Genomic DNA, 13,503 nt, shown 5'->3' with positions numbered 1-13,503 from the left:
AGAACTCTTAAAGGAACACGATGAGTTTATAAAGTGAGAAACATTGAGAAAGACAGAACTTAGTTTGCCGAGACAGAAGCTCTGGAGGCCCCGGAGCTTCTTTGGGGTAGATAATAGAGCCTGTCTTCTATTTGCCGAAGTGTTTGTTTGTTTCAATTTTAATTCTCTTTCTTAATAGGAAAAACATTCATGTGATAAAAAATTCACAAGGTCCAGAAAGGTAAACAGTGAAAAGCCTCCTCCCAACAGCTTGCGCTGGCTGATCAAAGGCAACCATTAACCATTTTTGTGAATCCTGACAGAAATGTATGTGTAAACAAACAGTTGCATAGATAATCCTCCCTTTTCTGTTACACCAATGGCAAACCACTATATGTAGTGATGCTTTTTTCACTTAATAATTCCATATATCATGGATTTCATACCAAATTAGTACATAGAGTTTCTCATTCATTTTTAAGCTGTATCAGACTCCATTACATGAATATACCATAAGATATTTACAGAGTTCCTTACTGAAGTGGACATGTAGCTTGTTTATAATCTTGTACTACTTTTATTATTATAGTCTTACCTAAAACTCTCTGAGCAAATTTGATGGCTTCGTCCACTGGGTCTGAGTTGACAATTTGATCTAGAATACCCAGCTTGAGTGCTTCACCTGCCGAAATAAATCTTCCTGAAATAAAACAAAGAATGACGTGAGACTAAAGCAGAAGCATTCTTCTCTTTGGTAAGGAAAGTTGTCTGTCTTGGATATAAACATCTATCATTAAATAAAATAAATAAGGACCACACAGACTGTGGTAGTAGAAAGATCACTGCAGAGATAACCAGAAAAACCTGGATTTCAGCTCCGGCTCTACTTTTTACTACTTGTGTGACTGTGAAGAACTGCACCAGGACCACGATTTCCTCATTGCGAAATGGGAATAATTACACTTACCTCACTAATTCTGAGTAGTAAGTGAGAATGATACGTTCTCTTTATATTCTTTAAATGTCCACAGAAGCATTTTATAAACTACACATCTCTATAGAAATATAAGAGATGATTACTTTTTGATAATAACAATAGAGGTAGTAGCATCAGAATAGTAGTATCTACCCTATCTATACCTAGCACATGCCAGGGACAGTGGTTGATTAAAAGAAAAAAAGATAGTACTCAAACAAATATAATTGGATAAACAGGATTAAGCTGACATTATATTAGGTATAATCAAAATTACACAGGACAAATGGGGCAGACATTTGCCATTTTTTGACTACCCAGCATCTCAACCCCTCCCTTAGTTTGTGCAATCGCTGTTGAGTGAGCTTTGGAGCCCTACCTCCTACCACAGAAGCTGAAAAGGAAGCAGGGATGATTAGACAGTGGTTCCTTCAGACCCGTGGCAGCTGGCGTGTGGTCCATGACCCCAAGCTTAGTGAACTGGGTGCTCTGTCGAGGGTTTTCAGTCTGGAGTTAGCGATATTAAACAGCAGCAACAGTTTAAATCTCATTTGACAGGTGGCAACATCTAGTGTCTGGTGGTGGTGGGTGCTGGCAGCTTTTAGTATCTAGCTGTGGCACTGGCAGCCTGCAGTACAGAACGTCAACTCTAGGAGGTTATACAAGTTTGATGAGGGTTTGCATCACTCCTTAATTCTGCCCTGGTAGTTCTTCACCAGTTGTAAATATGTAATTTGATCTGCATATTCTGAAGTAGGGGGCTGGGGGACATAAGCATCCCTTACCAGAGGGTCAGAAGGAAGGAGACGTTGCTTGCTTTCTTGCCAATACCACCTTGTCTTCTGAAAAGCAATCATCAGAGCTGTCTTGGTGACAACAGTTTCCACAGTCTTCACTGCTCTTACAGACAGTGTTGGTGGATGCCACCTCTGAGACAAACCCTCCATTCCTGGTTATTATTAGTACTTCAGAGAACTACAAATGGGTTTTATTGATCTGATAGACCAGTGATTTTTGGCAGGTGTCTCTCTGGAAAATCAACATTTGGGCAGTTTTCTGGAAGTGCCTTTGAGAAAAGGCTTTCAGATCAACAGGATGAAAAGAGTTAGGGAAATCAATACTGAGTGATTAGAAGCCCCCGGGGTGATGAAGGGGGACGGGGCTTTCAGGGATTTGTCGAGGTGGAGAGAGGGGGAGCCAACCTCGAGGCGGGCAGAGGGTGGGGAGTAGGTGAGTGGTTTCAGGGGTCAAGTATACTGTGTATAAAATCACTTGCATAAGGAGTAAGTGAATCAGCCTACCCAGGTTAAGGGGGCCAAGTAGACACAAAATGGAATATGGAAACCTGGGTACTAAGAGGATTTGGGGGGCAACTAAGCAGGAAAACATGAGCTACCCACAGGATGGACTGAAAATTTCTTCAGCTGTAATGATTTCTTCTGGCTGGGATTTCACAAAAATGGAAGAGAACCACTACTGTTCTTAAAGAGTCGATGAGATTCCAATACAATCATGTGACATTTCAGTCAACAATGGCCCATATATATGATGATGGTCCTATAAGATTACCATATTTTTACTGTACCTTTTCTATGTTTAGACACGTTTAGACATACAAATATTTACCATTGTGTTGCTATTGCCTACAACACTCAATACAGTAACATGCTGTATAGGTTTATAGCCTAGGAGCAATAGGCTATCCCAAATAGCCTAGGTGTGCAGCAGGCAATATCATCTCGGTTTATGTAAGTACACGCTATGATGTTCGCACAACAAAATCACCTAATGACACACGTCTCAGAACATACGCCACCATTAAGTGATGCATGACTGTATTTTTATTTTGTTTCAAAGAACTATGGACCTAAAGACATGGCTCTACACATCCAATCCAAATTCTCAGGCTGTGATTTAAACTTGTTTTTTCTTGTGCTGCCATCACTGTAGACAACAACCACTGCTCAATGGGCTCTAATAGGAGTCCTATGTAGATCTACTTTGAGGAGACTCCAAGACAACTAAGCTTCTCTTCTCCATGCTGGTAATCTCAATTTTTTCCAATTTCCTTGATGGCTTCTTTTCTTTTCCAAACATTAAATTTTTTTTCTCCATGGAACTCTTTCCAAATGTCATTCTCAAGTCTCCCTAAAATTGTACAGACTACTCAAAAAAATAGGTGTATGATTCTAATGTTAGCTTTCGTCTAATGATCTTTTTCTATGCAAATCAAAAAGCCATCATTTCTTACTGTTTTTACCTCTTCTCTTCACCGTGCTAAAAATAGTGATATTTTGTTAAGCAGTGCTTTGGGAAAAGGCCAATCCCAGTTCATTTCATTTTTTTTGTCAAAGAAGCCAGTTTTCTTGATTTCCCCCAATAATCTTGCCTTTCAGGCTTAATACTGAAAATAGGCCACAACATTTCTCCATATTCTCCCACACACTTTAATTTCTATAAACCTTAGAATTTACAGACTCATTTCACACCATTATAATTTCCTCCTATAATTTAGGCTTTTTTGCTTCCTTTCTATTTTGTCTTTTGCAGAGTAAACTGTCTCATGTGCTTTGCATTTCTGTAGTATGTTGGATAGTAAGCCTCTCCTCATGAATTCTACATTAGATACTTAAAATAGTTCATATTCTTTAAAACGTACTTATCAACCAAAATGTTTGTACCCCCATAATTTCCTGAATAAAAAAATTGTTTTAAATGTACTTATCATGCCATTGTAAATTAAAACAATTTCTAACTTGATTTATTGAAAAGAAATTGAATACATTTAGTTTTTCTAACTCTTCTTTCATATTCTATAGGTTTTATAATACCCTCTACCCATTTAAAAGAAAAAAGCTACTTTTAATGTATATAGACTCATATAATTTTCTAACTTGTCTCATGTGTATATATACAATGTATATACAGCTTTGCCTCTTGGTTTCTGTGTCAAAAGATACCAATTTCTATCAGCCATTCTCAAACTTTTTAGTCTTAGGACCCCTTTGCACTCTTAAAAATGATGGAGAACACCAAAAACCTTTTGTTTATATAGGTTATATTTACCAATATTTACTGTATTAGAAATTAAAACAGAAATTTAAAAACATTTATTAACTCAATTTAAAATAATGAGCTCATCACGTTAGCATAAATTTTTATGCAAAATAACTGTTTATAAAATTTCAAAAATTTAGTGAGAAGAGTGTCATTGCTTTGTATTTTTGCAAATTTATTTAACGTCTGGCTTAACAGAAGACAGGTGGATTCTCCTATCTGCTTCTGCATTCACTCTGTTGTGGTATCACATGGCATTTATAATAGACTCTGGAAAATTCCACTGTACACTTACAAGAGAACGTGAATGAGGCGAGTAATGTCTTATTATTCTGAAAGTAATTCTGACTCCATGGACCCTCTAATGGTTTTGGACACACCCAGGAATCCCTGGACCACACTTTAAGAACTTCTGATTTAGATTATCATTGTAAAGACTACATAGCATCCTAGTATGTGAATGTTCCATATGTTTAGCATTTATTTATGACTGGAGTGATTTTAGTTCCTTTGAAAGTAACATTTTGTCCTGTTTGTTTTTAATCTTTAGAAGCTTGCAAGATTCTGTTTTCTAGAAGTTAAAAATCTTTACCAAAATATATCAAGGCATTGCCATCTCCTCATCAGTTTTTCCAGGAAAATAGAGTGCTTGCTACAATCTCTGACTCTATTTCATATCTGAAGAATTTCTTCTATTTTTTCTTTTTGTTATTGCTTTCATTTTTTGCTTTGGGACTCTTATTATTCATAGCAGAGACCTCTGTTATATTATTATATCTTTCATGTCTGCTGTCTTCATTTATATTTTATCTTTTTGTTTAATTCTTCCGAATTCTATAAATGAGTCTCCATGTATCCTCTATGTTGTTCAGTCAGTTTTCTATTACATCACATCTTCCTTTTATCACTTCAAAAAGAAATTATTTTGGCTAATATTTTGATTTTAAACAGGGTGTTCTTATTTAATAAATAGAATATTTTTTCTAATTTAGAATGTTGAGTTTTCTAAATTTTTTTTCTTTAATATTTCAGCATATTCATATTTATGTTTCAATTTTTTAAAGTCATAGAATATTTTCATAAGTTTCAGGTTTGAGGTTGTTTTAACTTTTTTGTTTGTCATTTGTTTGGATCATGGAAAAATATTTGCCAGTATTTACAATTGTTGTCTGGGAGCCCTGAGGTGCTAGTACTAAAACTCACCTTCAGTATTTTGTTCAAATATAAAGAAAACCCACTTGAGCCAAAAGCTAAAAGGCAGGTAGGATAAAGGTGGTAATCCCAACTCTCTCCCCCAAACCCAAGTCTAGGTGGTAAGAGGCATCCCACCAAAATCTAGAGCTCGAAGGCATTCCTGTCCTGAATGAACATATAGAAATTCATCAGGGATGGGGCAAAGCTCTGTAAGAATATAGCAGAAGTTTTCTATGTTCTTCTGTGAACAAGGAGGATGGGATCTAGAAAATAAAAGCAGAAGGATGAGCAGCACACTATAGTTCTCGTCAGCTGATTGGACAGAGAACATCAGGGAATGAACTGCAATGTGCTCGAGCACACCTTTTGTGGTTACTGGTAAAGATGCAGTCATTTCCAAATGGCATTTTAAGGGAACTGTGGAGGAGTAGTGGTTGGTGGTGTAATCACTCTACTTTCCAGAATTACCTCTCTCAGGGATTTTGGGAGATTAGAAAAGGTTAGCCATCTAAATCTATTTACTTATTAATTTCCTATGGGAACAGTGCCTACAAAGTTGGTCTTTTTTCCTCATTCACATCAATAGGGAATCTTCAAGTTTCAATGGCAATTTAATCTTTTTCTTAAACGTCCTTTCTTAGAAAAAAAATTTTCCAAACCAAAATGCAAAATTCTTTTAAAATAAATTTATCTGTTGGTTACTTTGTTTGTTTGGAAAGAGTCTTGCTCTGTCATCCAGGCGGGAGTGTAGTGGCTCAATCATAGCTCACTGTAATCTCCAACTCCTGGCCTCAAGTGATTCTTTTGCCTTGGTCTCCCAAAGTGCTGGGATTACAGGTGTGGGCCACTGCACCCAGCTAAGATTTTTATTATCATCATCAATAGCTACTTGTTAGTATCCTATTGTTGCTGTAACAGATTGCCACAAATTTAGAGGCTTAAAACAACACACATTTGTTATCCTACAGTTTAAGATGTCAGAATTCTGAAATAGGTCAGCAGAACTGTGTTCCGTCTGGAGGTTTTAAGGGAGAATCTGTTTCTTTATCTTTTCCAGCTTCTAGAAGTGGCCTACATTCCTTACCTTGTGACCTCCTCCTCCATCTTCAAAGCCAGCAATGTAGCATCTGCTGTCCTTTCTGGCCTCTTGCCTCCCTCTTACAAGGACGCTTATGATAAACTGGGCCCACCTGGATAATCCAGGATCTTCTCTCATCTCAAGATCTTTAATTTAAACACATCTGCAAAGGCCCTTTTGAATGTAACATAACAGATTCACAGGTTCTAGGGATTAGGACATGGACTTCTCTGGGGGCCATAATTTTACCTACCGGGCATAATACCAGAAGCATGTCATGTTATTTCATTATTCCTTAAAACAAACATGTGGTTGTTTTACTGATGAGAAACCAGAGGCTCAGAATTCAAAAGACCTCTCTCCTAAACTCCAGGCCAGTCTATTCAACTGTCTACAGGACATCTCCACATGGATGTGTAATAGGCCTCTCAAACTTAACATGTCCAAAACTGAGCTCTTGTGCTTCCTCCATAAAACCTGCTCCACCAGCAGAAATCTCCATCTTAGTAATGGCACCATCCTTCCAGCTGCTCAGGCCATTAAAATCACCATTGACTCCCCTTTTCCTCTCACATCTCATATCTGATCTGCCACAAAATTCTGTTGGCTCTTCTTTAAAATATTTGGCCGGGCGCGGTGGCTCACGCCTGTAATCCTAGCACTCTGGGAGGCCGAGGTGGGCGGATCGTTTGAGCTCAGGAGTTCGAGACCAGCCTGAGCAAGAGCGAGACCCCACCTCTACTAAAAATAGAAAGAAATTATATGGACAGCTAAAAATATATATAGAAAAAATTAGCCGGGCATGGTGGCGCATGCCTGTAGTCCCAGCTACTCGGGAGGCTGAGACAGGAGGATCGCTTGAGCTCAGGAGTTTGAGGTTGCTGTGAGCTAGGCTGACGCCACGGCACTCACTCTAGCCTGGGCAACAGGGTGAGACTCTGTCTCAAAAAAAAAAAAAAAAAAAAAAAAATATATCCAGAATCTGACCATATCTCACCATTTACATTGCTACCACTCAGCCCTTATCCAAGCCCTCATCATCTCTCTTGGATTATTACAGCAGCCTTCTAAGCAGTCTTCCAATTTCTGTCCTTGTTTCCAATTAGTATATTTTCAACAGCCAGAGTGATCTTTTAAAAAACCTAAGTGAGAGCACATTACTCCTCTCCTCAAAACACTCCAGTGCTTTTCTTCCTGTTCAAAAGAAAAGCCAAAGTTCTTTCTCTAAACTTCAAGGCCCTACAAGATGCGACTTCACTCCCTACTATTTTTCCCTTATTCACTTCATTCCAGCTACACTGACATTCTTGCTGTTCTTTGAACGTTCCAAGTATGACTTGCCTCGGTGCTCTGTACTTGCTATTTTCTCTGTGTGGAATACTGTGCTCCAGATATTGGGATAACAAACATCCTTACCTCCTTCAGTTCTTTATTCAGATGTTGTTTTGTAGGGAAGCCTTTCCTAGGTACCCTATCTAAAACATCAACCCACCACCCACCCTTAAAATTCTATATTTCCCCTTTTTGCCTTATGTTTTCTCCTTAGCACTTATCTCCACCTAACCTTCTACATATATTACTCATATAATAGGGAGGTGTATGTGGGCATATACAGTGGTGGTAGCTAATCTCCAAAGTGACCCCTACTGAGTCTGGCCTCTTGGTATACAAGCCTCCTCCCACGTTGAAGAGGGAAGACCTGTGTAGCCAACAGAAAAGATGGTGTGTGACTCCAAGCTAGGTCACAGAAGACAATGTGGCTTTCACATCTTGCTCTCTCTTAGATCACTTACTCTAAGAGGAAGCCAGCTTTCATACTGTGAAGACACTCAAGAAGCTCTATGGAGAGGTCATCTTAGAGAGGAAATGAAGCCTCCTGACAACAGTCAGCACCACGTAGCCATCCATGTAAGTGAGCCATCCTGGAAGTAGATCCTCCAGCCCCCGTCAGGCTTGCAGATGACTGTAGCCCTAGTCAATGTTTTTACTGCAATCTCATGAGAAACCCTAGGCTATAACCCAACAAAGCTGCTCTCAATTTCTGATTCATGGAAACTAGGAAAGAAAAAACACTGCCAATTTAACCATGACTCATAATGAATGTGAGAGGCATCCCAATTTCAAAGATATGGGGAAAAGGTACATTTTTTAATTGAAGAAATATAACAATGATGATTACTATTGTGACTGTTATTGTTTTCTCCATATAATCTTCATGAGAGCAGAAATTTTTGTTGGTTCAGTTCACTCCTATAGATCTAATGCCTAGAACAGGGCTCAGCATATGAGAGAAAATTAATAGTTGCTGGATGAATAAATAAAAATTAACTTGCACAAGGCATGTTGTTTATATGTGGTAGAGGTGGGATTCAAATCCAGGTCTTTTTTTTTTTTTATTTCAGCATATTATGGGGGTACAAAAGTTTAGGTTATGTATATTGCCCATGCCCCACCCCCTGAGTCAGAGCTTCAAGTGTGACCATTTCCCAGACAGTGCGCAGCGCATTCATCATGTAGGTATACACCCATCCCTTCCCCCCACCCCCCACATCTGCCCGACACCCAATTGGTGTTGTTCCCACATGTGCACTTAGGTGATGATCAGGGAAACCAATTTGCTGGTGAGTACATGTGGTGCTTATTTTTCCATTCTTGGGATACTTCACTTAGCAGAGTGGGTTCTAACTCTATCCAGGAGAACATAAGAGATTCTATATCACCATTATTTCTTATAGCTGAGTAATACTCCATAGTATACATATACCACATTTTACTAATCCACTCATGTATTGATGGGCATTTGAAACCCAGATCTTTTGATTCTAAAGTTTGTGCTCTTTTAGTTGCCCATTCTTCAGAATATAGTCTAATACCAAGATACTCATCTTATTTTTACTCAATCTTCCTTTTTTACTAAGCAGATGATATTTTGGAATAATAACATAAAGCTAACAATTATGGTGTTATTATACTGTCTAGCACTGTTCTAAGTACATTGTATGTATTAACCTAGCCAATCTTCACCACATCACCATATGGCAGGTATATTATTACTCACTTTTATGAGGAAACTAGGCACGGGAAAGTAAAGTGGCTGATCCAAAGTCTCATAATTCATTATATCTGTTTGGAGTAAGTAACTGTATATGTTCTTTCTTCCAACCTTACCTCAACTAAAAGTCTCTTTCAATCTCATACAAACAAGTATTTGGTAACTCCAAGGTCTCTAAATATTGTCTAGTGTTGTATTCTTCACATTCCCTGTTGAAAAAGAACAACTTCCATTTGTAGCTAATATCTTAATACTTGGAAATGAAAAATTTAGCCATTTCCACGCTTAAACTTGAAAACTTACCTTGAAAATTCTGGTTTTAAATCTTATTCATATTACAATTTCTAAATTGGATCTGAATGTAATGCCCCCTATGTGAACACCAGTGTCTATGAATAGTCACTTGAACTATAATAAAATCCTAAATTTGATTAGCACTTTTCATACACTTTCATTTAGAAGGCTCTCACATTTGGTCTTTATGGTAACATCTGAGAAGGTCTCAGGAAATGTATTCTCTCCATTTTACAGATTAGGAAATTGAGAGTCAAAGAAGATAAAGACTCTTCTTAAGGTTACATAGGTAATAAGTTGTTAAGTCAGCATTTTTCTAAATCCTAGTCCAGTTCCTCATATTGACCTAGACAGTTGTTGGCAAGGTTTATACTGACCTGAGACAATTAAATCAAGTGCAGCAGGAACTCCAATGAGTCTGGGGAGAAGCTGGGTTCCTCTTGCACCAGGAAGAAGTCCTAGTGCGACTTCTGGGAAGGCGATTTGAGTCTATCAAAGATTAAAGGCATGAAGGCCATTAGAATAAGATGATATATATGTTCAGGGTTAAAGTAAGCACTCCGCTGGATTTCCTACACTCTCAAAAACATTGTTTCATTGAATTCAGATTTCTACAGGGCAAATAGTACACATCCTCTCCTTTAATTAATAGGATAAACAAAGATGTGCTATCCCTAAGTCTTCATGTTGAAACACTAACTTCAACACATTTATTTAAGAAACTAGAATCTCTAGCTTCTTACACATTTATTCTCTGGCTCTATATTGGCCTGTCTCAGCCAGCATATTAAATAAATAAGTCTCCAGAAACAGCTTTCTGGAGCCCTGCAAGATTTAGGAAGCACAAGAAAGTAAAAAGACAACCCACAGAATGAGAGGGAATACTTGCATATTATATGTCTGATATAGGACTTATATCTAGAATATATAAAGAATGTTTACAACTCAAAAATAAAAAGACAAATAACCAATTAAAAAGAGGCAAAGGATCTGAATAGACATTTTTCCAAAGAAGAGATCAAATGGCCAAAAGCCACACGAAAAGATGCTCAATATCATTAGCCATCGGGGGAATGCAAATCAAAACCACAACAAGATATCACTTTATATCCGCTAAGATGGCTATAATAAAAAATACAGACAATAACAAGTGTTGGAGAGGATATAGAGAATACAGAACCCTCATACATTGCTGGTGGGAATATAAAACACTGTAGACACTGCACAGAAAACAATCTGGCAGTCCCTGAAAGGTTAAACATATAGTTACTATATTACCCATCAAATCTACTCTTGAGTATACATATGCTCAAAACAGTTGAAAATATATGCCCACAAAAATCACGTACGCAAATTTTCATAGCATCATTGCTTATAAAAGCAAAAAAAGTAGACGCAACCCAAATGTCTATCAACTGATTAATGGATAAATAAAATGTAGTATATCCATACATTGGAATATTATTCAGCCATATAAAGTGATAAAGAACTGATTCATGCTACAACATGGATGAACCTTGAAAGCATTATGCTAAGCAAAAGAAGCCATTCACAAAAGGCCACATGTTGTACAATTCCATTTATATGCAACATCCAGAATAGGCAAATCTATAGAGATATAAAGAAGATTAGTGGTTGCTTAGGATTGGGGGAGAAGGGATAGGGAGTTATTGCTAAAGGATAATAGGTTTCTTTTGGGGGTGACAAAATGTTCTAAAATCTGCTGTGATCATGGTTGCATAACTCTGTGAATATACTCATATACCATTGAACTATATAAACTAGTCACCTGTATGGCATGTAAATTATATCTCAATAAAGCTGTTATATAACAAAAAAAGAGTCAGGGAGCAACCTCAGTCTGGACAAGAAGGTGAGCTTGTGCCCTTTATCACAGTGCCTTTCCTGGCCATTTAAAAATTGCCAAAGTTCTGTTAGTCATTTATAGGTACAAAGGTAAGAGGAGGAGATTACTTAAATGCAGAATGCCCTTTACCCAGACTGCAATGCCAAAATACCTTCCATATTTGAAGCCTATCTTACGTGAGGCTTTCCTAACAGTGAATCGCCACTCTTTCCGCCACTGTTCATCCCTATGCCCTGACTTACTGCTAATAACTCAGATCTGCATTCAGTGTGCAGAATATCATGGTAAGGGGCAAAGAAAAGGAGCACTTAGGGGATATATATATATATGTTTTTATTTGTAAAGCTTTTATAAAAATTAAATCATTAGGAAATTACTAAATAAATTATGGTACATCTATAGGATGAAAAATTATGCAGCCATTTAAAATGATTTTATTAAAGAATATTTACCATAAGATTAACATGAGTTCTTATCAGAAAACATGGAGAGAAGAAGGCATGGAATGACATATTCAAAGTGTGAACAAAAAAATAACTGTCAACCAAGAATTTTGTATCTAGCAAAACTATCCTTTGCAAATGAAGGCAAAATTAACACATTCCCAGATAAATAAAAAGGGAATTTGTTGCTAGCAGATCTGCCCTATAAGAAATCCTTCAGGCTGAAATGAAAGGACACTAGATAGTAACTTGAATTCACATGAAGAAATAAAGAACACTGATAAAGAATAAATACATAGGTAAATATAAAAGACAGTACTAATGTATTTTTTTGTTTGTAATTCCTCTTTTTCTTATCTGATTTAAAGGACACTATATAAAGCAATAATGATATATCTATGTTAATGGGAATATAATGTATAAAGATACAATTTGTGACAATAATAACATAAAGGGGTCAGTAATGAAACTATAGGGGAGAAAATTTTGTGTATACTATTGAAATTATAGTTGATATTAGTCTGAACTAGATTAGTATAAATTAAGATGTTAATTGTAGTGGGAGGCAACTGAGGATGGTGAACAAGTGCAAAATATAGTTAGATATAATGAACATGATCTAATATTTGATAGCACAACAGGGTGATTATAGTCAACAATGAGTTACTGTATACTTTAAAATAATGAAGAGTGGAATTGGAATGTTCCCAACATAAAGAAATGATAAATGCTTGAGATGATGGATTCCGCAATTATCCTTATTTGATTATTATGCATTGTATGCCCATATCAAAGCAAAACGTATTTATGGGATATATTTATGTACTCCATAAATATATACAACTATTATGTACCCATAATAATTAAAAATTTTAAAAAGATGTTAATTGCATTACCAAGGCAACCACCACTAAGAGAATAACTCAAAAATATATAATAAAAGAAACAAGAGAAGTAAAAGGGTACACTAGAAAATATCTATTTAACACAAATGAAAACAGTAATGGAAGAAATGAGTAATAAAAAATAGATATAAAGCATAGAAAACAAATAACAAAATGGCAGAAGTTCTTCCTTATCAATAGTTGCATGAAATATAAATGTATTAAACTCTCCAATTAAAGGCAGAGATTGGCAGAATAAAGAATACTTAATAATGGGTTAAATGTTATAGTATAAAAATAGAGTGTGGACTCAATACAATAAAATCCCAAATGTAGTTTTTTTAAAAGAAAGGTTTTTGGTTGGGTATGATGGCTCACACCTGTAATCCCAGCACTTTGGGAGGCTGAGGCAGGAGTATCACTGGAGGCCAGGCGTTCAAGACCAGCCTGGGCAACAATGAGAGACCCCCATCTCTATAAAAACAAAAAGACTTATCCAGGTGTGGTGGTGCATACTTGTACTAGCTACACAGGAGGCTGAGATGGGAGGATTGCTTGAGCCCAGGAGTTCAAGGCTCCAGCGCACTATGATCACACCACTACCCCCCAGCCTAGGCAACACTACGAGAACTTGTCTCTTTAAAAAAAAAAAAAAAAAAAAAAAGTTTTTAAAAGTTAA

General features: G+C 36.9%; 1 protein-coding gene across 1 annotated transcript in view; it reads right to left on the bottom strand.

The window, feature by feature from the left end:
• The window catches only part of EHHADH (enoyl-CoA hydratase and 3-hydroxyacyl CoA dehydrogenase), a 53,993-nt gene that overhangs the window by 24,819 nt on the left and 15,671 nt on the right, over positions 1-13,503 (bottom strand). Inside the window, exons 4-5 of the mRNA XM_069475236.1 lie at positions 10,008-10,119; positions 575-679 (exon numbers count right to left, since the gene is read on the bottom strand). Of these exons, the coding sequence (XP_069331337.1) occupies positions 575-679; positions 10,008-10,119 (217 nt within the window). The remainder of the gene's footprint in view (positions 1-574; positions 680-10,007; positions 10,120-13,503) is intronic.

This window comes from Eulemur rufifrons, chromosome 7 (genome assembly GCF_041146395.1).
Source record: "Eulemur rufifrons isolate Redbay chromosome 7, OSU_ERuf_1, whole genome shotgun sequence".
NCBI classification, from domain to species: Eukaryota; Metazoa; Chordata; class Mammalia; order Primates; family Lemuridae; genus Eulemur; species Eulemur rufifrons.
This window is presented reverse-complemented; position numbering and strand designations above follow the sequence as displayed.